The 27,767-nt window shown below is 40.5% G+C and overlaps 1 protein-coding gene across 2 annotated transcripts in view; it reads left to right on the forward strand.

The window, feature by feature from the left end:
• Window positions 1-12,073, forward strand: part of LOC126353830 (inositol hexakisphosphate kinase 3-like) — a 72,995-nt gene extending 60,922 nt beyond the window's left edge. The window contains exon 6 of one of the 2 annotated variants that reach the window (XM_050002962.1): window positions 3,572-12,072. In XM_050002962.1, coding sequence (XP_049858919.1) covers window positions 3,572-3,979 — 408 coding nt within the window. In that variant the 3' untranslated portion in view covers window positions 3,980-12,072. Of the gene's footprint in view, window positions 1-3,571 lie in introns of both variants that reach the window. The other variant, XM_050002963.1, reaches the window with a different exon arrangement.
• Window positions 12,074-27,767: the final 15,694 nt, after the last annotated feature.

Genomic DNA, 27,767 nt, shown 5'->3' on the forward strand with positions numbered 1-27,767 from the left:
TCCCCCCCCCCCCCCCCCCCCCCTTCCCCATGAGACTGGCATGCTGACTTTTCATCAGGGCACTGATGACTATGACATTGAGCACCCCTCACCTAAGATCATCAAGGAAAGTGGCATGGGATTCGGAATAAAACCATGTGAAATTTTATTGGGAGACTGTATTTTGAGGTTCCAAAAATTTTAAGAGGTCAACCTCACTGTGAGTCCATGTGGCAGAGTTGTCATTGATGTATTTAAAACAGACCATGGATTCCAGGAAAGCTGCCACGAAGTTACCCTTGAAAAGATTGACATAGGAAGAAGCAATCTTGGCTCCCATGACTGTGCCCATGATCTGTTTGTTTGTGTGCACTTTTCCAAGGTAAAGCAGTTGTTTGTAAGTATAAAGTTAAGATATGCAGGAAGGGAATCATAGGTTTGGAAACAGGTGGGTGCTGGTTAAGGTATTGTTCAGCAGCAGACCATTTACATGGGGGATGTTGGTGTAGAGGGAGGTTGCAATGACAAGCAAGTTGTGAAAAAGGCACAGATTTCAGACCCTCTCGGAAGTGGTTGGTGTCTTTAATATAGAAGACGAGTCTTTGTACTCTAGGTTGCAGTTATTGATCAAATAAGGCATATAAACATTCAGTAGATGCACTGAAGCCAGCAACTAAGGGACAATGAGGGTGATTGGGTTTGTGGATCTTAAGAATGTAAAAGGTGGGAGTGCATGGTTTGCGTGGGATAAGGAGTTCTATGAATTGAAGTGTTAGTTTATGAGGGATTGTAGATCAGTGTGTATCACAGGGATGGGATTTCAATGACAGGTGTTGTAAGTGGAGATGTCAGACAGCTGGCATAGACTCTTACTCACATACTTCTGTCGGTCAAGTATGACAGTAGTAGATCCCTTGTGTGCCGGGAGGATAATGATGGAGTCATTGGTTTTTAGGTAACAAAACACCTGGAGTTCTGCAGAGGGCAGGTTAGTGACATGTCATGAAGTCCTGAGAAAGGGTTGTGTATATGTAGATGTAAACAGTTGTAAAATGACTTGAAATTGGACAAGCATATAAGGCTGGTTCTGCAGAAGACAAATAGTTCATTTTTGTTTATTGGGAGAATTATAGGTAAGTGTAGCTGATCTATAAAGGAGGCCATGTACAGAACTCTATTGCAGGCCATTCTTGAATACTACTAATGTTCCTGGGGAACTTAAGCAGTTCATAGGCATTCTGCTGGATTTGGATAGGTTCGATTAAAACAAAAGTATTATGGAAATGTAGACTATATACTAATGTAGATTATATACTAAAAGAAATAAGAACTCTAAAAATGCTTGGAAAACATAACAATGCTTTAGGTTAACAGATGAGATTACACTTCTGGACAATACTAAGGAAGACATTGAAAGATTTGAATAATTGTTGAGTGGAATGGACAGGGTACTTAGCACTGCTTTTGGATCAATGTTTGAAAGCCTTGAGGAGATGCAGAAAGTAAAAGCATCAAAATTTGGTATAATGTGATAGAGTGAAAGACTTTTTATGTAGGAAGAAAGGTGAAACAGCACCACGAAGACAAAGCAAATGTCAAGGGCATGCAGACGTATACAAAGAAAGGTTCAGTCAAGGAGAGGAATCTACCATCATTGACTTTGGCTTCAAGATAAAGAAAAATATACATTTTGAAGACAGTACTTCAAGGATGTTCGGATACTCACATTGGACCTTGGTGCTCTAATTTCCTGTTTATTATCTGATTAACTAAATGCTGTGACTTCTGAAATTTTCCCGGCGTATTTGTTCTTCTAATAATTTCCGGGTATGCAGCCGGATCCCGTCGACATTCTGCCACGATATTTCGGCCCAGAGACGTCCGGCCATCATCAGGTGAGTACACAACTACTGAAGAGCCCAGGTGTAGTCGCGGTATTTATACCGATTCTCGCGCACGTGTTGACATGCGCGGCATAGCCGAGTTGTACGTGCTGCCCTCGGTGGTGAAAGTAAAAGATCATCTAGTCATTGAGTATCGAATGACGCTGTCTATTCCGCTGTGAATGTATAATTTTAATAACAGGATTCCAAGTTTTATCCAGTTGAAAGCCGTTGTCACGATTTATAAGATTATCGGCAAGACGTATTTCCACTGATTCCTTGATTACGGAATCCCAAAACATTCTGTGTACAGGAAACCGACTCACACAGATCTGTATCTCCAGGCGTCAAGCTGCCACCACCCAGCACAAACAGCCGGTGTTCTCAGTACCTTAATACATCGAGCGCATGTAATATCGGACGATGAAAACCTCCACGCAGAATTACAACACTTGGAGAAGGTTTTTAAAGAGAATGGCTACACTTCACGCCAAATAAGAAAGGCCATGCGCAACTGTCATAACAAGAAGCAGCGCACTGAGGACGCTGATGACGACTTTAAATCAACTGCGTTTCTTCCATACGCCGGGAATGTGTCGTCGAAAATAGGCCGACTACTGAAGAAGAATAAAATCAAGGTTATCTTCCGTCCACCAGCAAAGAACCGGGACCTGGTTGGATCCGTTAAAGACGATTTACAACTGAAGAAAGCAGGCGTCTACAAAATTCCCTGTGAATGTGGCTCTGCATATATTGGCCAGACGACAAGAACTGTCCATGAACGATGTACAGAACATGAAAGATACACCCGTCTGCGGCAACCGTCAAAATCGGCAGTAGCAGAGCACTGTATTTCATTGGGACATTCAATGGAATACAATGGAACAAAAATTTTAGCTCCGGTTTCCGGATTTTGGGATTCCGTAATCAAGGAATCAGTGGAAATACGTCTTGCCGATAATCTTATAAATCGTGACAACGGCTTTCAACTGGATAAAACTTGGAATCCTGTTATTAAAATTATACATTCACAGCGGAATAGACAGCATCATTCGATACTCAATGACTAGATGATCTTTTACTTTCACCACCGAGGGCAGCACGTACAACTCGGCTATGCCGCGCATGTCAACACGTGCGCGAGAATCGGTATAAATACCGCGACTACACCTGGGCTCTTCAGTAGTTGTGTACTCACCTGATGATGGCCGGACGTCTCTGGGCCGAAATATCGTGGCAGAATGACGACGGGATCCGGCTGCATACCCGGAAATTACTAGAATAACTAAATGCTCTTTTTTATCATTGATTTCATGTATTCTGACTCTGCATGACACCATTCCATTGTTTGATTTTCATTTACACTTTTATGCTTTCCTTAAAAAAAAACCATTGTCCTCATGGAAAGTATTTCTTCCCATGGTTGCTTTTCTGCATTTGCCTCTTGTAGCCATTTCATCTTTAATGCACATACACAGGATAGAGGGAGCCAGATGACTTTAGGTTGAGTAGTATCTTTTATTGTAGACTGTCTTCCAAATGTAAAGAAAGTAAGTTAATTTTGTCTGTCTGTTGTAATATCATTTGAAGATAACATTATTTATGTTTTAAACTGCTACTTTTTATGATGGTTTGTACCATATTTATAATTTTTGTTATTTGGACTATATTTTGCTGCTGTGGCATCTCAATTTTTATTTAAATTTTAGGGGAAGATGAAGTTTGATTTTGAAATAAGGTCATTGCAAAATTCTGCAGTGCGGCAGGAAGAAGAAAAAACTGCTTTTATGCAGGGTAGCAGAAGAAGTTCTAGTGTTGAACTATTGGATCGCCCATTGAAAGAGCTTACAACAGATGAAGTTGGTATAGTCCATCGTAGGTGCAGTAGTGTGGGACTTTTTGATGATGCAGCACCTCAGTCGCCATTGCCTTCACCGAGACCACCTGTCACAACTGTTGCGGAGCCTTCAATAGATGTTCGAATAATAGACTTTGCACATTCTACTCATAAAGGCATGGACAACCCTGTTATTTACTCTGGTCCTGATCGGGGCTTTCTATTTGGTCTTGAAAATATGATTTCCATTTTGAAAGGGATTGAAAGGGATCATGGATAGACATTGATTGTTTATAGAGAATTCAGACACTGTTCACATGTGGTATGATTAAAAAAAAGGGGAAGTACTCCTTGACAACCAAAGGCCACAGTTGGAGTTTTTTTTATAGAAACACATTAAGTGCATTTTATCATTGACAGTAAGTTGATGTCTGTGATTTTCTAGTCAGTTTAATTTTATACACTGTTTTGCAATAACCCGTAGAACCAGTTCTGGTGATGAATTTTGTGCATAGTAGTGAATGTGGAATTGTTTCATGGGTGCATGTCTCAAAATATTATATGATCTTCCATTTTTAAAATTTGTTTACAGTTCTGTGTTATGTATTTGTATTGTGGATTGTACAGCTGACTAGCTTACCAAGTGTTATTTTTAGATGATATTTTAATTTTACAACAAATTACATTCTGAATATATTGTAATTATTTTATAACACAATCTAGCTAGCAAAAGTGAAAGTTCAGAATCTCTTTGTTTATTGCTTACATGGAAGGACAATTGTTGCTAGTTGAATAATTTGGAAAGAGTCATAATTTTATTTTTATGTGATATTGACTGTACTTTATGATTAAAAAAGGAGCAGAACTCTTTTATCTGTTTCATAGGCAAGTAAGTACACAAAATGCCTGTATCAGTAATATTTTGATATTGTGCTTCTATGGGGTTACATTCCTTACAAGAAAGTGTATTGGGCTGGATATTGTGAATGAGCTGCATAAAGAAATGCCATGAAACAATGAGAAATGTCTGGTGTGAAAGACTGACCTCAGTTAAGAGTTGACCCTTGGAGAAATGCAGCTTTCCATATTATTAGTTACCCAGTTGTATGTGATATTAACTGTAACAAAAATATATTATAAAATTAAGATAATACATTTCCATGATATTCATGTGCACATCAGAATATTGAGTAACTGAAAGGTAACTATAGATTCCTATTTTCAGGCAGCACTATTTTCTTACATCCTATCACATCCACCATGGTTCACCTCTTGTTCTGTGCACAGTACTCACAAAAATGCAACTGTCTAATTATAATTATTGTAATCATTGTTAGCCAAACGATATATGAACTTTTTGCTTTTACTGTGGTACCTTTTCCCAGGTATTTTCTATATAATAAAGTGTAATATCACTTAATTATGATCTCATACCTCATAGCTTATAGTTCCGACTTCAGTATGGCTATGATCTGACATGGAAATACTGAAATAAGATATTGGTTTACAGCCTCATGCTATGGAAATCATGCATACTATAGGGTGACCTTAAGTAAAAGTATGGAGGTGTGGCTTATATCGAGGTACTAGATTTCTCTTAATTGCTCAATTTGATCTAGGCCTAGTGTTTGGGGCCACTCAAAGAACAGTGTAAACTGTTTTCTTTGAACAGTTCTGTGCATGACATGGGATTTGTAATCGTGAAATATCACCATTGAGGTTAAATGCAACAAGTTTCATATGCACCGTGTCTGGCAACCAGTCAGCTGTTACTCTGTGGTTCACCAGATGTACAAGTACTTGCCATGTAAACATGCACCTTAAAATCATTTGCACTGACATTTAATATGGATACCATGCATCAATGTTACTGGCCTGTTTGTTAAAGTGTCTATGTCAGTGTTCATTGATAATACACTGAGACTGTTGAGTGAATAATACACTGAGACTGTTGAGTGACAGGTATAATCTGTTAAAACTCTGTGTGTTATCTATGCTTTGACATTTGGAATATGTTGTGCAAATATCCATTGTGTGCTGCATCATCAGTTGCTCAATAGTGAGCATTTGTTGGCAGACATATAACCCACTTAAACCATCAGTCCACTGTTGTGCCATTGGTTCATTATTCACACATGCTGACATCAGTCTCAATACATTTTTCCTCTTGACACCTCTCAAACACGTGACAACTGCACACATTTTTGGGATCATGTAACTGCGTCTTTGCACCTCCATAACCTGAACTTTGACAAACACTGATGTATCCTTTCTTTAATCATCATGTTTGAATGCTAGTTGATTAGAATTGCTGATCTGAGCTAAATGATTTCTGATGATGCATTGTGAACAACATGTGACCATACTGCAGGTTTAATGATAATTCTTTTGGCCCTACAAAGACTGTGGGTATGTTAGATTACATTCATCTTTTGCACTAACGTGTTCTAATCCAGGGTTTTGAGTGAGTTATCGTCTTTGCCACTATTCCATAGTTTATGCAATATTTGCTTAATTTTCCTTGTTCTACTTTGGAATGCCCCCCCCCCCCCCCCCCCTCTTTCGTCAACTATAGTCCCCCCCAAAAAGGTAAAACCATAAAGGTCATGTCACCTTCAAGTCACTCTTAATTTTATAACAACTTGTAGTTTTGTAAAATAATTGTCATATATCTTCTGCCATGCACTTCATAATGGTTTGCGTAATGTGGATGTACATGGTTTTTCAGTTACCCTTGTAGTAACGGTCTGTTGTATCTTTCAGTTACAAGTTATTTTTAATAATTTGTTCATTGTCATAACTACTGATAGCATGTACCAATAAGTAAAATTAATGGAAATAAGTTTTTAGCTGACTGTAAAATGAAATAATAATCTGTATTTCAGTGTTCTTGGTTACAGTGATGATTAGATGAACACAACATTACAACAAACAAAATTGTCTTTAGACTACTGTTGTTTCTAGCCTCTAATGCATTGGTCTGTATGAAAATGCTCTTTTATCACTGTTAAGAGATGCAAATGGCTGCCAAATTAATAGAACAAGCGTGAAGCAGAAAAGAAAATAATATGCTTCTAATGCTACAAGTACATGAAAAAGATACACAGAAAACTTAAGATTTCGTCCTTGAATGCAACTTTTACTCTACAATGAAGAGTGCATTATAACGAACCTTCCAGGTGACTTGGGACCTGAACTGCCACCCTCTTTGGGCAGTGTTCTACAGTTTGTATACATCTACTGATGGAATCAACAAAGCCTTTAAGTAGGTATACTGCTCTTCAACATTTCCACCTATCACAAAAGTTCTCCTGCAAAGCTTGCTGGATTAGCATTCTTGTTAAGGATACAACTAAGAATGACCTACTGACAGCCTAAATGTTTCTACACAATGCTTTTTCCATTGAAATTTTTAACGATACTATAAAGTTACACATTTTATATATGAATTGTTGAAAATGGAGGATGAATTGTTGAAAATGGAGGATGTATGTTAAGCAGTGTAGCTTCCCATCATTTGTAAAGATCTTGTCCAGCAGTTACTCTTGACAACAATCAAGCATAAATAGCCTGTTTACACTCTATATACCTATTTAATGGTAACTTGATGTGTTCCTAATCCGTTTGTATATTTACAGTATATATGGTATGCTGGAACTGAATCCTAGAAGCCTATTCTGAAAGACCAGATCATGATATTAATGAGCAAATAATTGAATTGCCACTAAATCAGAAATTGTAAACTATAGTATACTGAGATGACCTGTCTTTTCAAATTTGTTCTTTTGTGAGAAACCATCTTTCCAAGAAATGGCTGAACTTTGGGAATTCTAGAACAATTCACTATAACTTAATAAGTTGTTTGTGTTGTTCAATTATTTTTTTCCATCTGAAAATACTGTCATGAACTCATTTTAGTACACAAGAACTACAATAAAATACCCACGAAGAACATTACCCACATCTTTTAGTTTAGGGAACATGTGAAATTTTAGGCTCTGAACCTATTTTTCCAGGAAGAAAGACAAAATCTTGGAGTAACATGTCATGTAGTCTCTAAGAACATAGAGGAAACATGTTGATGCATTGTGAATACACATTAATTGTGTGCATTCAGTCAATATTTGCCTGCGTGTTTTTGTACCAATACATCAGTGTTTGTGCACAACAAAAAGAAATTTACTATAAGAGTTAAAGAATGAAAACTGAATTTCTGATACGTGCAGAAGAGCATGTGTGAGGTGTGTAAGAGTAGGAGACACACATTAGTAAATTCATATTGAAGTGGATTTATTGACCATATTTTGCTTCAAACTCTCAGGAAGGCTCAACATTAGATTGCAGAGCTATGTTAAGTGATATGTATGACAGAGAACTGATGAAAATTGTTTCTTTTCTTCCATCTGAATATTTAATTAACAAATCATTTCTAAAGAAAGTGTTTTTTTTTCTGCAATTAGGTGTTTCGTTTATTAATGGATGTTCATATAGCTGCTGCAGAAAATGACCAGACCAACAAACTTGTTGATCTAGCTTTTCTGACTGACTAAAATCCTAATAAATGAGAAACAGCAGCATTATCATTTCAATCCAACTACAACTAAAGGAAGTAACATTTCATTGTGGATTGAACTGACTTTTCTGCTGTTCACACAATAATCTCATGTTCCATTATTCCTAATTTGCTCACTGATTGCCACATAGTAAAAATACTGATATTTTCAGTTGTTGGTTGGATATGCTTTGTATCTTAAAAATGTGATAAGATTTGGTTCATATTTGGCATGTCATTTGTGTATAACTTAAAATGAGATTCTTTGCTATTATGGCCGAACACCCCTCCAGTTTTGAGAAAAACACCCAAAGTTCCTGATGCATGCATGACTCACAATTGACAGGATCAATAGATAATTGGAAAAATGGGTATTTTTCATTATCACGCAAGGAATCTGGAAATGCATATTTTCCTAGAAACTGTGGAAAGCAGCCATTAAGACAGTTGATTATGTACCAATTAGGGGAACACTATATAATGAAAGCATCACTGGTGTATCAACCAAGGTATGTGGCTGGGAAGCAGAGAACCTGTGTTTGATTTTCAAATGCCTTTTGCAATTTTTTTAATTGTATTTTTCTTTATGGAAATAGGTAGGTGGGTATGGGAGGGTTAATAACGTACTCAACAAGGAATAATAATGAAATAGGCAAACAGATTTCTCAAATGACTTGGATTAGTACGGAATTAAAATTTTAAGTCTGATAGTAATGAAGCAGTTAGGAGTAATAATGCTGCAAATTTGTCATGAGGTATCACAGCCAGCTGACCACCAGATGCTTTTTTATGGTGAGGTGATGCACAGATCTTTATTTTGAGGTTTCAAAATTGCAAGGTGCCTCTGAAAACCCAGCAGAAATTGTGCAACTGCACAGACAATTCATGATTGACTTTCAGTGCCAATTTTTCAGGTAATGTTATCATATGCATTATATGCATTAAAATTAATTCCTTTAAAAGAAATATTTTGAAATGTAAATTAAGACTGTTTTCCACCAAATCTTTCGAACAAATGATATAGTTGCAGGAAGACTGCATTAATTAGATGTTCTTTGTGGCAAGAGTATATTTGCTTTGAATGTATGACATGTACCATCCACGTAGCTGTTCAAATGAAATTGAGGACATATAACAGACTGCGTGGAAGAGCCATTGTACGACAACCAGAATTAAAGTTTTAATTCACTAGCAGTAAAAGTCATTAGTGAAATTTGCCTACCTTATTATTCCTTATTAACTCTCCTGTTTCTATCAATTTTGAAGTGGCAAAAATACATACGAAGGAAAAAATTGCAGAATGCATTTGAGAATTGAACACAGGTTATCTGCTTCCCAGCCAGGTACCTTGGTCAATATGCCAGTGGTGCTTCTGTTGAGCAGTGTTTACCTTATGGATTCAGAAGCAGCAATTGTAACAATTTCTTTCGTCAATTTCTAGGAAAAGACACATTTTGTATTTTAGGGGTGGCTTTCTGGAAAAATGGAGGGGTGCTGAGCCAAAGTATCTCAGTCTTTCATTAATGGTTGTACAGCTGACCTGCCAAATATGAACCTAGTTGGTTTACCGTGTCTGATGCCTTCCACTGTACAGCAGGAAATTATGAAAGTTGTAAAACATATTTGATGTGTTCCAGGTGCAGCTCATCATCAGAATATTTCTTTTGTTGCAAATGATCTTAACAGGATGTTACAAAATTTTAATAAAACAAATATGAAAGTTGGAGTTTAGTGACCTGTGCGAGCAGTGATGTGTGTTCAAAATTTACATAATGGTCACAGGCCTCCTGTGGGACTTCAGTATTAAAACTTAAGATATCTGTTTTCTTTTGATGGCTTATTTTGCTTTGCTGGATACTCATTTTCTTTAAATTCAATTCTATTTTAAAATATATATATGTGGTGTTTGTTCTTTCAGACTTGTACAAGAGAACAGACACCACATATATAATTAAGTCAAGGCTGGTCAATGATCTACTTTAGTGCAGATGCACACAATGCTGAAACTATTAGTGAATCAGCCAAACACAATGAGTAATGAGGATAATGGGCAGGGACACTACATCAGTAGTGTTTAGATAAGTTGAAAATTTAGATTTAACAGGAGGCATGCTGGGGTAGTCAGTGCAGTTTCAATGACTGCTGTGTCTGGATGGCTCAGTGGTCAGAGCATTTGCCTAGTGAGCAGGAGACCAGAGTTTGAACCCCGATCTTGCACAAATTTTCAACTTCCCCATTGATGTAAATCAATGCCCACTAGCAGCTAAATGTCATTAATTCCTTTGTGTCTCCATTTTAAAATGTCTGTGTACTGCATGATTTTCAGGACTTTTCTTGTCTTCACAAAAATTTCCAACTTTTCATTGTGACCAATTCTGGTGAAATCCTTAGATCTGGAATAATAGGATCTAATTTATTTAACAATGAGAAATTAGGTTTTTAATCGAAGGTTTACTACACAACCTGTCACTAGGGCAGTATACTGTTGATCTAATTTTGATGATAAAACTTTGTCACCCAAAAAAATTCAAACACGTGAAAAGCTTTTAACCTTAGCAAGAAAGATGAAGTGAATGGGAATTACTGTTTCTGTACTGTTGGCTCCCAGTTTTTACTGCGAAATGACCAACCTGGTTACCTTGAAGATGAGGAAAACAAAGGATGGAAAATAACCAACTGAGAGAATAGGTGACATAGACATTCTAGCTACATAGACATTGTAGCTATTTTTTTTTTTTTTTTTTTTTTTTTTTTTTTTTTTTTTTTTTTTTTTTGCACTGTAGTACTGATGAACATGACTTTTTGCTATTCTTTTGTTGACAGGAATGTGATTCGGGATTTTTACACACCTCATACCTTTGTTCACTTTCCTATGAAACTGCCATTTGAGAGTGCCTGTTAAGTGTCCTGCCATTACTCAAGATAGCCACCTTCATTCAATTATCTGTTCTATCATTCATACACTTTCTGAAATACCCTTTTTCCAAATTTTGTTTTTAATTGCTTCATACATCATGCCACTGTGTTCACATTTCAGTGTTTGTGTTTGTTTTTCTTTCTTGTAACCCGTCCTTTTCAGGTGGTGCAGATATGAGTCATGATATTGCAGACCTGTGCTGTATGATGTGTATAGCTCTTGCCCACTAGACAACCTTCACGTTTTTCACAAAGTACACAGAATCTTAATATTTTGTCATATTGACAAACTGCAACTCGTACATGACATACATGGATTTTGTTTTAATTCCGTGATATTCAGCTTGAAATGTTTTGAAGTTTATATGTATAATAAACCTGTGGCTAGTTTTAACTGCTAGAACTTCCAGTCACAACTAGATAATTAACAAGAAATGCATGTAGACCATTTATGTGCTAGGTCTTGACAGTGGTAAAATACAAAGGTTTTATTTTGCACTTCATGAACGATATGAAGAGTGTCTTGTGATTAAAAGCCATATGCATGATATATTACAGTTTTGATGCCATAACTACAAACTAACATCACATACATTTGTGCTGTTTGGACGTCTTGCTGATCATATTTGTTTATAAATGTCCATTTTGAGAGCATGCTACTATATAATTGACAATGACTGGTTTAATTTTATTGGCCATTATCAGATCATAAGCACTTGTGTAGCTACATGTAGCAATATTATGAAAAAGATAGTAGCTACTCACGATATAGTGGAGATATTGTCACACAATAAGCTTTTGTCCAACAAGGCCTTTGTCAAAGATAGAACACACACACACACACACACACACACACACACACACACACACACACACACACACACACACACATATATATATATACATAGAGAGAGAGAGGGGGGGGAGAGAGAGAGAGAGAGAGAGAGAGAGAGAGAGAGAGAGAGAGAGAATCTGGGAGCTGAAGCCAGACCACAAACAGCAATGCATGATGGGAGAGGCAACCATGTGAGGGTGAGGAAGAGGTTGGGGTGGGGTGAGGAGGGGAAGGAATAGCAGGGCAAAGGTGGGGGATGTGGAGAGAGGGTAGGGTAGCTAGGTGGTCGGGAGGTTAGACGGAAGCGGGAGATTGGAGGGAGGGTAGCAGAAAAGGAGAGAGTTACAAAGACTGGATGCATTGGTGGGGCAGAGGGCTGTGTAGTGCTGGAATGGGAATAGGCAAGGGGCTAGATAGCACTCTGCCTTCAGACCACAAGTGGCCTACCGGGACCATCCAACTGCCATGTCATCCTTAAGGGAGGATGTGGATAGGAGGGGCGTGGGGTCGGCATACCGCTCTCTGTCATTATGATGGTATTCTTGACTGAAGCCACTATTATTCAGTCGAGTAGCTCCTCTATTGGCATCACAAGGCTGAGTGTAGACCTCGAAAAATGGCAACAGCCCATAGCGGCCTGGATGGTCATCCATGCATGTGTTGACCATGCCCGACTGCACTTAACTTTGGTGATCTCATGGTAACCGGTGTATCCACTGCAGCAAGGCCTTTGGCAAGGGGCTAGATGGGTAAGGACAATGACTGACAAAGGTTGAGGCCAGGGGGTGGTTACGGGAACATAGGATATATCGCAGGGAAAGTCCCCACCTGTGCAGTTCAGAAAAGCTTGTGTTGGTGGGCTAGATCGAAATGGCACAGGCTATGAAGCAGTCATTGAAATGAAAGACATTGTGTTGGGCGGCATGCTCAGCAGCAGAGCGGTCCAGTTGTTTTTTTGGCCACAGTTCGTCGGTGACCATTCATGTGGACAGACAGCTTGTTGGTTGTCATGCCCGCATAGAGTGCAGCACAGTATTTGCAGCTTAGCTTGTAGATCATGTGACTGGTTTCAGAGGTGGCCATGCATTTGATGGGGTAGGTGATGTTTGTGACCAGACTGGTGGTGGTGGTAGGATGTATTGGACAACTACTCCAGTCTGGTCACAAACATCACCTGTCCCATCAAAGACAGAGATACCTTTGAAAGCAGTCATGTGATCTACAAGCCAAGCTGCAACCACAACAAGCTGCCTGCCTGCCTGTCTGCATGAATGGCCACTGACTAACTGTGACCAAAAAACAACTGGACCACCCTGTCCCAATATGTCCCATCTTCATTTTGGTGACTGCTTGTGCCATCTGGATCCTTCACAACAACACCAGTTTTTCTGAACTGCACAGGTGGGAACTCACCCTGTAGTATATCCTATGTTCCTATAACCCCCCTGGCCTCAACCTTCATCAGTCATGGTCCTTACCCATCTAGCTCCTTGCCTGTTCCCATTCCAGCACTACACAGCTCTCTGTTCCACCAACACATCCAGTCTTTTTACTTCTCTCCTTTTCCGGTACCTTCCCATCTCTCCCACCCTTGATCTAACATCCCGACTGCACCTAGCTGCCCTACCCTCTTTCCACCTCATCCCTGCTCGCTCCCACAAACAGCACATTACTATCCCCCACTCCTATCCCGCTGTCCCTCCCCCTTCCCCTCCCCTCCCTAGCCTCCTCCTAACCCCCACCAAGCAGTTCTCTCCCCCATCATGCACTGTTGCTCGCAGTCTCACTTTAGGTGCCAGAGACTGTGTGTGTGTGCGTGCCAGAAGCGTATTGTATGTTAGTATTTTTGTTATGCCTATCTAAATGGTGAGTAGCAACTACCCTTTTCATAATATTGTTACATTCCACCCTGGATTTTCCATTGTTTATAGCTATATGTAGAGATGTTTTGACGTTATTACTTGTATTGGAATAGTTTTAATGATCTGATGATGGCAGTAAGTTGAAATTGGTCATAGTAAATTATATACTGTAGTTATGTGTGATCATAATGGACATTTATGAATAAAGTGCCAGGCATGATCACAGTCTCATTTAGACACTTTGTGTTCAATTGGTAAATGATGATCATAATTAGTATTGAAATGAAAAAGGAGTCTAAACAGCAGCACTGCTGTAAAAAAAAAAATGATTATATCTTTCCTAAATAATGTATCAACTATGAACAACATAAATACATCAGGTAAATAAAATGGAAAGAAACTTACACATGGGAAAAATATATTAAAAACAAAGATTCCAAGACTTACCAAGCGGGAAAGCGCTGGTAGACAGGCACAATAAAATAACACACAAACAAACACACACAATTTCTAGCTTTCGCAACCAATGGTTGCTTCTTCAGGAAAGAGGGAAGGAGAGGGAAAGACGAAAGGATGTGGGTTTTAAGGGAGAGGGTAAGGAGTCATTCCAATCCCGGGAGCGGAAAGACTTACCTTAGGGGGAATGACCAGCAACAAACTGTCCATTCGCATGAATGGACACAGGCAGACAGTGTTTGTTGGTAATGAGGATCACCCTGTGGCTAAACATGCCTTGGTGCACGGACAGCACATCTTGGAACAGTGTTACACCGTCCGGGTTATCTGGATACTTTCCACCAACACCAACCTATCCGAACTCCGGAGATGGGAACTTGCCCTTCAATATATCTTCTCTTCTCGTTATCCACCAGGCCTGTCTCTGCTAATTTCAAGTTGCCGCCACTCGTACCTCACCTGTCATTCAACATCATCTTTGCCTCTGCACTTTCGCCTCGACTGACATCTCTGCCCAAACTCTTTGCCTTTAAATATGTCTGCGTGCGTGCGTGCGTGCGTGCGTGTCCCTGTCTACTGGCGCTTTTCTGCTTGGTAAGTCTTGGACTCTTTGTTTTTAATATAAATACATAAGGTTTTATATAAGAAAAGAATGCATTAATGTATGTATTAAAATTGTTTCAGTAAGGTGTGCAGCACTATTTACTACATCCATTTAAGAAAAATTTACTTTCTTACTCAGAATTAAGTGCTAGAGGAAGTACGCAGTTGTCTGTTTTTGACTTCTTGAAGCTTGACAGGTTTGGTCTAAAATGATGTAAATATTATCTGTGTGTGAACAGATTCATTTATTAATATCTGAATGTCACATAGTTCTCAAAGCCAAGCTATAATTTTAAATTCCTTGTCTTTGTGGTTCTCCACCAATTGACAATTTGAGATGTTAATCATTGCATTTAACTGTACCACAGTAATGGAAGACATTATGTTAGGTTTCTTTGTGATTACATTGATGCTTTTCTTCTTCACAACATTTTCTACAACAGTCAGACTGTTCCTGACATTATCTCCTAGACTACTTAAGCTATCTGTAATTCCCTTGTCTATATGAATGAGAAGATCGATATGAATGAGGAGCATTTAGAGTGACATTGTGAGTATGTGTGTCACAAATGTTGACATTCTTTTTTGTTTACTTCCATGTTCTATGCCTTCAACAACAAAATTGTTTTTAAAAATAATAGTACAGATGACTAATTATGTTATGTCATATAAAGTATTTTGAAATAATGTTATAAATTTTGTCTCAACTGTACCACCATGGTTTTGAAAATGAAACTAGTTTGAGGTGTGATAAAATGAGAAATAGAAATACAAACATGTTACATGACTTGCAATGTCCATACCTGAATACTACTGGGATTCCAAATTCTTTTGTTTTTGACCAATAATTTTTGGGTTTCTTGTGACTGAAACTGTCATTGACTGATATAATTATTACAGATATATCTACCAGATTACTAACAAATTGAAATTTATGGCAACTAGATGTGGAAAAAAGATGAGGGCCTATTTTTATATGTAACTACACTGCCTTATTATGATGTAGTGATAAGCAGAGTTGCAGATGAACAGTCTGTATTATACAGTATGGGAATTTTCCCAGTGTTTACATTTTGCTAGTATAAAATTTAAATATTGCTGTATGTTTCTCATTTAGTTAAAGCTTTAACTGCATTTAATGAAAGAGGTACAAAGAAAGGTTAAACCAAAGTTTGTTAAAATAAGTTGATGCACTCTAAAATGTAACATAAATGAAATAATGCAATAAATTAGTGTAAGAGTAATTGTTGGGTAGTTCATTTTGTTATCCTTCACCATATCCTTCAGTAAAATGAAGTGGGCCATTTTTATAAATTAACAATTTATGTGTTTAATATCTCAAAACTGTGGTATATTGGTCTGTCAGATGAGAGCAAACTAAGATTAATAATTTCACATTAAACCTATTTGAAACAAAAGCTGTTATGTTACTGGAATGCAAAGTAACCTAGAATAAAATGTGCACTATGATAATTTGACTTGAATCTCACAGGAAGAGTGTATAATTTCATTTATAAAGAATTAAGGAACTGTAAAGTATGAAGGTGATACAAGAAGTACCATCTGTTTTGTTTTAATTCCGGAAATATATTTTATTAGTAAAATGGTCACATAACAAATTGAAGCTAACTTCATTTCTCTTCACAATCACCTTCATTATTTAAACAATTGTCATACTTGTCTAAAGGCTTTAGAATTTCCATGTTGTGTTTGGTTGATCTCAGTCCCTTAACTCAGTTATTCACTGCATTTGTCACCTTCACATCACTTCCAAAATGTTTCCCACACAGTGAACTCTATGAGCTTCATGAAAAGGTAAAAATCACTGGTAGCAAGGCCTGGACTATATGGTGGCTAATCAGAAATTTCCTATCAAAACTCCTCTGAGAACCACAGCAGTTTAAGGGCGGGCATTGTCATGAAGAAAGTCAATATCACAAGAAAGCATTTTGTGCCTCTGATTTGGGATTGCTCACTGTTGTTTTCTTAGTGTCTCAGTACGAAATTCTATTGACAGTAATGTTTTTAGCCACGATACACACCAAGAGATTGACTTTACAATCACAAAAGAAATCACTGCCGTCAGTCTTCATGCTGACTCAGTTTGTTTGAATTTTCATTTTTTCTTTTTTTGTGTTAGACAGTGATGATACTAAAGTCGTTAGTGCTTTGTCTACAGGGTGAAATGAGGCAGCCATCTCTCATCACAAGTAACAGATTGATCAAGAAAGAAATTTCCATCTGCGTATCATCGTGCCATAAATGTCAGTGCTTCAGACATTCCATCTTTTGTGTTGGTCACTTAGGTGCCACAGAACTCACTGTAAATATTTGGAAATACAATGTGAAACTCGACAGAGCTTACACTTCACTTGATTCTTCAAATCATCTGTGGTTTAACACATGTCCAAGTTGAGTTTCATCATGCATATTTGTATGTCCATAGTTAAAAACATTTCACACAGCTTTCTTACATATCTTTTGTTCATTACTGTATCACCACAAACTATTCTCTCTTCACAGTAAAGTTATGTAGATTAAACTTCAGAACATTCACAAGTGGAATAACACCTCTAACTAATACAGTGTGTGGGACTTTATATCACTCAGTCTGTTATAAAAAAGTTACAAATGAACAGTGACAATTTTATTTTTACTGTATTTCGCACACTCCAGACCCAAGAATTTGAGAAAACCATTGAGCCTTGGATAGACACATGATATCAGTCTGTGTAATTGAATCATTACTGTCTGGATTACACTTTTAATAAATGCTTTAGCAATCTAGGAAATGTTCTGTGGACTGATTTTCTCTTGAATATGCAAACTATAACATTTTTTTTAAAAAAATGAGAAGAGAAAAGGGAAAGATGGTGGTGTGATGGTAAAGAAGTCAAATAAAGCTAGTACAATTAGCACAAATTAATGCTAAACTGACATCAGGAACTAAACACAAAATATAGAGTAATTTGTTCATGAGAGAGAGTTCGATTTACACACACATTGTAGCAGAAATCAAAACTGTGTTGAAGAACATATCTCTGGGGAAAGGGGATTACAGGAAATGTGATTGTTCAAAAATCAGCTAAGAAAGTGTGCCTGTGTGACACTCTAGTTTTGAATAATGACACTTCCTCGAACTCTTTCATCTTTATTGCTACACAGTTGCATTTGAAAAGCTACATGTGCCTTTGCGGTTGTTGGCTGGCAAGAACCTCACTGAATACAGCCTGTCTTGGCTGTATACTGCTTGATGAAACTGGATTTCTTGAGCTGGGAACTGGTTTGCAGCACAAGAAATTGGGATTTTTACCTAACCACCTGCATTGTGAGGATAGCAAAAACCTGTAGAAAAGCCTCTCAACCTGAACGTCTGCTGCAAGCTGAATGGGTGGATGAATGTTTAGGTTTAACACTAGTTAGCAAGCAATCTCTGTGGCTCCTACCATTTCAAAGTTGTGTTAGCGATCTGTCTTGGTTAAACCTCCATCCCCTCGCTATTTGTATGGTGCCGGTGTCCTACTAATTTTCACTGAATCACTCCCAGTGATTTGTCTGGGTTACTGTGTAGTACGCACGCCAAATCCAATGAGATAACTTCAGAAAATTAAGCTCTCCTGAGCACATGTGAGCAACAAGACAAGATTGTGCTTCAACAATATAACTACCAGCCTACATAAAAATTAGATTGTGGTGTGATAGCTCCTGTGGTATTATATATAATAGAAAGAAACTTCCACATGGGAAAAATATATTAAAAACAAAGATTCCAAGACTTATCAAGTGGGAAATCGCCAGTAGACAGGCACAATAAAATAACACACAAACACACACACACACACACACACACACACACAAAATTTCGAGCTTTCGCAACCGGTGGTTGCTTCGTCAGGAAAGAGGGAAGGAGAAGGAAAGATGAAAGGATGTGAGTTTTAAGGGAGAGGGTAAGGAGTCATTCCAATCCCGGGAGCGGAAAGACTTACCTTAGGGGGAAAAAAGGACAGGTGCACACACACACACACACACACACACACCTGCACATTGGTGTGTGTGTGTGTGTGTGTGTGTGTGTGTGTGTGTGTGTGTGAAGGGAAGTCTTTCCGCTCCCAGGATTGGAATGACTCCTTACCCTCTCCCTTAAAACCCACATCCTTTCGTCTTTCCCTCTCCTTCCCTCTTTCCTGAAGAAGCAACCATCGGTTGCGAAAGCTAGTAATTCTGTGTGTGTGTTTGTGTGTTTTGTTCATTGTGCCTGTCTGCTGGCAGTTTCCCGCTTGGTAAGTCTTGGAATCTTTGTTTTTAATATATTTTTCCCATGTGGAAGTATATATATATATATATATATATATATATATATATATTCCTGGAAATGGAAAAAAGAACACATTGACACCGGTGTGTCAGACCCACCATACTTGCTCCGGACACTGCGAGAGGGCTGTACAAGCAATGATCACATGCACGGCACAGCGGACACACCAGGAACCGCGGTGTTGGCCGTCGAATGGCGCTAGCTGCGCAGCATTTGTGCACCGCCGCCGTCAGTGTCAGCCACTTTGCCGTGGCATACGGAGCTCCATCGCAGTCTTTAACACTGGTAGCATGCCGCGACAGCGTGGACATGAACCGTATGTGCAGTTGATGGACTTTGAGCGAGGGCGTATAGTGGGCATGCGGGAGGCCGGGTGGACGTACCGCCGAATTGCTCAACACGTGGGGCGTGAGGTCTCCACAGTACATCGATGTTGTCGCCAGTGGTCGGCGGAAGGTGCACGTGCCCATTGACCTGGGACCGGACCACAGCGACGCACGGATGCACCCCAAGACCGTAGGATCCTACGCAGTGCCGTAGGGGACCGCACCGCCACTTCCCAGCAAATTAGGGACACTGTTGCTCCTGGGGTATCGGCGTGGACCATTCGCAACCGTCTCCATGAAGCTGGGCTACGGTCCCGCACACCGTTAGGCCGTCTTCCACTCACGCCCCAACATCGTGCAGCCCGCCTCCAATGGTGTCGCGACAGGTGTGAGTGGAGGGACGAATGGAGACGTGTCGTCTTCAGCGATGAGAGTCGCTTCTGCCTTGGTGCCAATGATGATCGTATGCGTGTTTGGCGCCGTGCAGGTGAGCGCCACAATCAGGACTGCATACGACCGAGGCATACAGGGCCAACACCCGGCATCATGGTGTGGGGAGCGATCTCCTACACTGGCCGTACACCTCTGGTGATCGTCGAGGGGACACTGAATAGTGCACGGTACATCCAAACCGTCATCGAACCCATCGTTCTACCATTCCTAGACCGGCAAGGGAACTTGCTGTTCCAACAGGACAATGCACGTCCGCATGTATCCCGTGCCACCCAACGTGCTCTAGAAGGTGTACGTCAACTACCCTGGCCAACAAGATCTCTGGCTCTGTCCCCCATTGAGCATGTTTGGGACTGGATGAAGCGTCGTCTCATGCGGTCTGCACGTCCAGCACGAACGCTGGTCCAACTGAGGCGCCAGGTGGAAATGGCATGGCAAGCCGTTCCACAGGACTACATCCAGCATCTCTACGATCGTCTCCATGGGAGAATAGCAGCCTGCATTGCTGCGAAAGGTGGATATACACTGTACTAGTGCCGACATTGTGCATGCTCTGTTGCCTGTGTCTATGTGCCTGTGGTTCTGTCAGTGTGATCATGTGATGTATCTGACCCCAGGAATGTGTCAACAAAGTTTCCCCTTCCTAGGACAATGAATTCACGGTGTTCTTATTTCAATTTCCAGGAGTGTATATATATATATATATATATATATATATATAAAAACAAAGATTCCAAGACTTACCAAGCGGGAAAGCGCCGGCAGACAGGAACATGAACAAAACACACAAACACACACACAGAATTACGAGCTTTCGCAACTGGCAGTTGCTTCATCAGGAAGGAAGGAAGGAGAGGGAAAAATGAAAGGATGTGGGTTTTAAGGGAGAGGGTAAGGAGTCATTCCAATCCCGGGAGCAGGCGTAGCTTCAAGGAATCCTCAGATCCTTAGGCCCCCTACAAAACCTTTCACCTGACTCCATCAAACTCCTCACCCCACTGACACCTCGCACTCCTACCTTCTACCTACTTCCTAAAATTCACAAATCCAAGCATCCTGGCCGCCCCATTGTAGCTGGTTACCAAGCCCCCACAGAACGTATCTCTGCCTACGTAGATCAACACCTTCAACCCATTACATGCAGTCTCCCATCCTTCATCAAAGACACCAACCACTTTCTCGAACGCCTGGAATCCGTACCCAGTCTGTTACCCCCGGAATCCATCCTTGTAACCATTGATGCCACTTCCCTATACACAAATATCCCGCACGTCCAGGGCCTCGCTGCAATGGAGCACTTCCTTTCACACCGATCACCTGCCACCCTACCTAAAACCTCTTTCCTCATCACCTTAGCCAGCTTCATCCTGACCCACAACTTCTTCACTTTTGAAGGCCAGACATACCAACAATTAAAGGGAACAGCCATGGGTACCAGGATGGCCCCCTCGTATGCCAACCTATTTATGGGTCGCTTAGAGGAAGCCTTCTTGGTTACCCAAGCCTGCCAACCCAAAGTTTGGTACAGATTTATTGATGACATCTTCATGATCTGGACTCACAGTGAAGAACAACTCCAGAATTTCCTCTCCAACCTCAACTCCTTTGGTTCCATCAGATTCACCTGGTCCTACTCCAAATCCCATGCCACTTTCCTTGACGTTGACCTCCATCTGTCCAATGGCCAGTTGCACACATCTGTCCACATCAAACCCACCAACAAGCAACAGTACATCCATTATGACAGCTGCCACCCATTCCATATCAAACGGTCCCTTCCCTACAGCCTAGGCCTTCGTGGCAAACGAATCTGCTCCAGTCCTGAATCCCTCGACCATTACACCAACAACCTGAAAACAGCTTTCGCATCCCGCAACTACCCTCCCAAACTGGTACAGAAGCAGATAACCAGAGCCACTTCCTCATCCCCTCAAACCCAGAACCTCTCACAGAAGAACCCCAAAAGTGCCCCACTTGTAACAGAATACTTCCCGGGACTGGATCAGACCTTGAATGTGGCTCTCCAGCAGGGATACGACTTCCTAAAATCCTGCCCCGAAATGAGATCCATCCTTCATGAAATCCTCCCCACTCCACCAAGAGTGTCTTTCCGCCGTCCACCTAACCTTCGTAACCTCTTGGTTCATCCCTATGAAATCCCCAAACCACCTCCCCTACCCTCTGGCTCCTACCCTTGCAACCACCCCCGGTGTAAAACCTGTCCTAAGCACCCTCCCACCACCACCTACTCCAGTCCTGTAACCCGGAAGGTGTACACGATCAAAGGGAGAGCCACATGTGAAAGCACCCACGTGATTTACCAACTGACCTGCCTGCACTGTGATGCTTTCTATGTGGGAATGACCAGCAACAAACTGTCCATTCGCATGAATGGACACAGGCAGAAAGTGTTTGATGGTAATGAGGATCACCCTGTGGCTAAACATGCCTTGATGCACGGCCAGCACATCTTGGCACAGTGTTACACCGTCAGAGTTATCTGGATACTTCCCACCAACACCAACCTATCCGAACTCCGGAGATGGGAACTCGCCCTTCAGTATACCCTCTCTTCTCGATATCCGCCAGGCCTCAACCTCCGCTAATTTCAAGTTGCCGCCACTCATACCTCACCTGTCTTTCAACAACTTCTTTGCCTCTGTACTTCCGCCTCGACTGACATCTCTGCCCTTACTCTTTGCCTTTAAATATGTCTGCTTGTGTCTGTGTATGTGCGGATGGATATGTGTGTGTGTATGTGTGTGTGTGTGTGTTTGTGTGTGTGTGTGCGAGTGTACACCTGTCCTTTTTTTCCCCTAAGGGAAGTCTTTCCGCTCCCGGGATTGGAATGACTCCTTACCCTCTCCCTTAAAACCCACATCCTTTCATTTTTCCCTCTCCTTCCTTCCTTCCTGACGAAGCAACTGCCAGTTGCGAAAGCTCGTAATTCTGTGTGTGTGTTTGTGTGTTTTGTTCATGTGCGTGTCTGGCGGCGCTTTCCCGCTTGGTAAGTCTTGGAATCTTTGTTTTTAATATATATATATATATGAAGGAGAGGGAAAGATGAAAGGATGTGGGTTTTAAGGGAGAGGGTAAGGAGTCATTCCAATCCCGGGAGCGAAAAGACTTACCTTAGGGGGAAAAAAAGGATAGGTATACACTCGCACACACACACATATCCATCCACACATATACAGACACAAGCAGACCACTGGTATCGCTCCTTTCTAGTTCTCTTAATTCACCTTTCTTATTTAATGTTGGGTACTCTGATCCATACATTGCTTGTGTCCTAATAACTGAATTATAATGTTTAATCTTCGCTTGTGTGGATATTGATTTCTTATTGTAGTAGTTTTGTGTTAATTTATATGGAAATTGTAACTTTTTTTATTCTTTCCTTATTTGTTGTGTTATCCAGTCCATTGGCTTGGATCCACTCCCTCAGGTATTTGACTCTATCAACTCTGTTAATGTTTCCATAAGTATATTTGTCATGTATATAAGATACTCTCACTAACTTCATAAATGTTGCCCACAAGTAGTTAAAACGATCAAAACTGATTATGCACAAATCAATCAGAATAAACGTATCTAAAGGAACTCAGAGATGAAGCTTTTGGCTTGCAACAAAAGTTGGCAATCCTGTTATGAATGTGACACATGTAGAATAAAAAAAATTAAAATATATACTAGTATTATAAATGTGGAAATAACTCTGTATGTTATACTTTCACAAATAAACCACTGAACCAATTTTGGTGAAATGTGGTATGGAGACAGTTTGAATGCTGAGGAAGGACATAGACTCCTTTAGAAAATGCATAGTCCAATATATTTATCAATTTGAAGGTAACACAAAATATGGAACAATAATTACTCTTTAACTTTTGAACTTTATCGTACTCGTGAAAATGGTTTTATTGTTTTATATGTCCCACATAGAATAATTATACATAATGAATACAAAATTGGTACAATACTCTGTGTGTTTAACCCATACTCTCATACTAATGTCAGTCGCAAGCCCCCACACACTCCCAAGCCTCCTACCATCCCCAATAATCTGCTACAAAGGAGCACCTCCTTTATTACCCATTATCACCCTGGTCTGGAACAAATGAACCGTATCCTTTGCCAGGGCTTTATCATCTCTCAGCCCAGCCCTCATAAATTGTTGTCACGGTTTCCGGCAACTAGAGGGAGCAGTGTGGTGATGGTGTGCCAGACTCCCACTTCCACTTTATTATTGAGCTTACGTGGAGTAGTTTCGCCGATCTGCTTTTCAGGATAGCTGGCTGCGACTATCTGCTCAACTTCTTCTCCAAAGGTAAGATACTGTTTTGGAGGAACTTTTTATACTCTTAAAATAACTCTGTACACTCAGGATACTTTTAAATCAATCTCCATATATTTTCGCTTCCACAAACAAGACACCATATAAATGATTAATTTTTGTAAGCCCAATAATTACCGGTCCAACAGATACTCTTACATACTTCATAACAAATACAACCTAGAAAGCTCTAGTAAGTCCACCATTTGGACCTCACGAAAGTAAGTGAATAAGTAAGAGTCTTTTCTTTCTTTAACAATGTTCAACTGGTCTCAATAATGACTGATGTAGCACCGTCGTGTAGTATGTCGTGTTAGCTCCTTGTGCCGGGCGTGTAACTTCTGAGGAGAGCACTGCGACTACCTGCCCACGCATATTAATGGTGCAGTAGGCACAGTTCCACTTTGACACTCATCTTTAAAATAATGTGTGTCTAGATGGTGGAAATATGAGTGTCTCTAGAATTTACCTACTCCAGTCCTGTCACAGGCTTACCCTGCCCCATCAGAAACCAGGCCATCTGTGAAAGCAGTCATGTCATTTACTAACTCTGCTGCAAACACTTCACAGGTTTTTATGTAGGTATGAGTACCAACCAGCTGTCCATCAGGATGAATGTTCTGATTTATCCTTGATTCTTGTGAATACATTGTGAAATTTTATCACTTTGTTTATATACATGGTATATTATTTTTATATGTTGTACTAAATGCATGAAAGCCATGCACAAAGTAAATAAATAAACGGCCACCACCAAACTGTTGCCAAGAACAAAGTTGATCACCCAGCACCATAACATGGAGCAATACACAACATGCTTGATTTCAACGGCTGCTTCACAACCTAGACCATCTGGATCCTTCCCTCCTCCTCCTCCTGCTCCTCCTCCTCTTCTTCCATGACCATGACCACCTTTGCCTTTTGTGGGAAAGTGCTCTATCAACTAAGTGATCTGAGCATGACTCGTGACCCTCTGACTTCCACAGTGCCTCAACTCCTACCTTCCAAACTTCACACAAGTTCTCCTGCATACCTGTCAGGAAGTCTGTAAGGTTGGAGAAGAGGTACTCCCAGAAGCAAAGCTGTGAGGGCAGGTTGTGAGTTGCACTTGGATTGCTCAATCTGTAGAGCACTTGCATGTAAAAGGCAAAGATCACAAGTTCGAGTTACAGTCTGGCACTTGGTTTTAATCTGACAGGGAGTTTTATTCTGTCATGCTGACCACTCAGCTACCAGGGGTGGACTTATTAAGATAACTAACGGTAAACTGCAGGAGACAATAGGTTCTGTACATGAACAGTTTATTAAATCAAGAGTCATTCATCTTAAGTCATTACATTATATGCCCAATTCCTTAAAATGTTTCAGGTGCCAGTAATTTAGATATGCCATGCAAGCACCCTATGAATAAGAAATATCCTCATTTTTGTTGTAGGTCATTCTATCTGGAGCTGAGACAGATCTGTGGACCTGGTTGAAGGAAAATCTAAAACATATATAACCAAGCATGTACTGAAAGCCGAACCTAAGAAGATATATAAAACACAACAGTCATTATACATGTAGTGCCATCAATGTTGATAGTAAAGAAATGACCAAATGACACACAGGCCATAGAATGTAAATGCTGAAATGCATATCACAAAGCAGGTTATGCAATTTAGTGAGGCAGGTGTCACTGATGGACAGCCCAATGTAGTCTTCAGACAGACAGACAATAGTAGGTTTCCTAAAGTGTTCCAGTCTGTGAATAATTCAGTATCATTATGAAAAGAAAAAAAAATTGACCTAGAAACCACAAACATGAGACCCCTCAGGGGGCTCGCCACTCTGTGGTGGTTTGGTGCTTGGCTATCAAAAGGTCCCAGCATCTTTTCCCTTCCATGCTGCATGTCTATCCTCTTTCTGTTCTTTCACCCCTCCCATGGGGACATATCTTAGCTGAAAATGTGTTGTGCATTATCGGTAGTCAATATCAGAATACTATCGGCTATTCCTTTTTTCTTTCTTCGTTTAACTTCTTCTATCCTCCTCCCACTTTGGCGTTTCTTCCTCCCTGCTCCTGAAAGCTGGCCCATGCATCTGACAAGTAACAGGTCACTGGGTAACGTGTAATTTCCAGCTCTGGGTTGACTGGTAGGGCACGTACCACCTGGAACAGGCCAGGCCCACGGAGGGATGCTTGCCTGAGTTGCTGCCTTCCCAAACTGATGATTGGTCCCTCTGTCAGGTGTTTGGGAGGTATGACCTGAGATGTGAACAATTGCCTAAGGCAGGTGCACCCCCTTCTGCCCCCAGTTGGAAGGAGCACACCATCAGAGATGCTGTTAATCAGGGGGGATTTTCTCACAATGAGCCAATCATCTTCACAGTCAATGGCTATGAAATGTAAACAGAATGATGATAACAATTTAAAAACCTCCAGTTGCACCCATGTTCCTTGTGGTTTCATGTACTGATGACAGTCCGTCCTTCGCTACGGTAAATCCGTTAATTGTTCAGAAAGGTGATGATGCAATTGCTGGCCCAGTGGAATCCTGCTCTTGTTTATACAATGACGCTTTGCTTTAGTAGACTACTTCTGATTCTCAAACACAACAACTGCTTGCAGCTTTGCTCCTCCATGGCTATCCTGTTCACGTTGAGGCTGATCGAATGCTGAATTCTTCCTCTGGTGCCTAGTCTGACTGAGGCAGAAATCCAAACGTGCCTCTCTGATCAGTGTGTCATTGCCGTCCATTGGGTGATGAAAAAAGTAGATGCCTCCTTAGCGCCCACATGCACTGCCTTTCTCACTTTTGATAGGGTGGTTCTTACATCAAAGCAGGTTATGAAGTTATCACAGTCAGAGCATTTTTTCTGAACCCGATGCGCTGCTACCAGTGTCGTCATTACAACCACACTTGAGAATCCTGTTGACACCCAGCCAAATGTGTAATCTGTGGTTAGGATGCTTACGAAAGCTATTGTCTGCCTCCTCCTCCTTGTTGCATCAACTGGAATAACGACCAACCTGCTGAACTACTACTGTTATACCAACATGATGTTCTCCTCAGTGAATACGCATGCTGTTTGTCTGCCATGCCTGGCCACCCATCCTATGCTTCCCTCTTCAATTACTGTTTTGACTGCCAGTATGAGGTGTGTACCTCGTCTGCTACCTCTTGGAGTTCGCTTTCAGCTACTTCTCAACAGCTTAACTGCACGCTACCTGTCACTTTCCCGATAGCCGTGAACCTTCATCACCTTGGCTTCATGCAATGTCCCGTGTTCAACTGGGACTTTCATTCGCTTCATAAGGACACTAATCCAGAATCGCTCTATTACTGTAAGAGTCTTGGCCTTCACACAGAGCTTCACGGTAGTACCTTTTCATACACTGATGGCTCTTGGACTGACTGTTGTGTCAGGTGT

This window comes from Schistocerca gregaria, chromosome 3, assembly GCF_023897955.1.
Source record: "Schistocerca gregaria isolate iqSchGreg1 chromosome 3, iqSchGreg1.2, whole genome shotgun sequence".
NCBI lineage: Eukaryota > Metazoa > Arthropoda > Insecta > Orthoptera > Acrididae > Schistocerca > Schistocerca gregaria.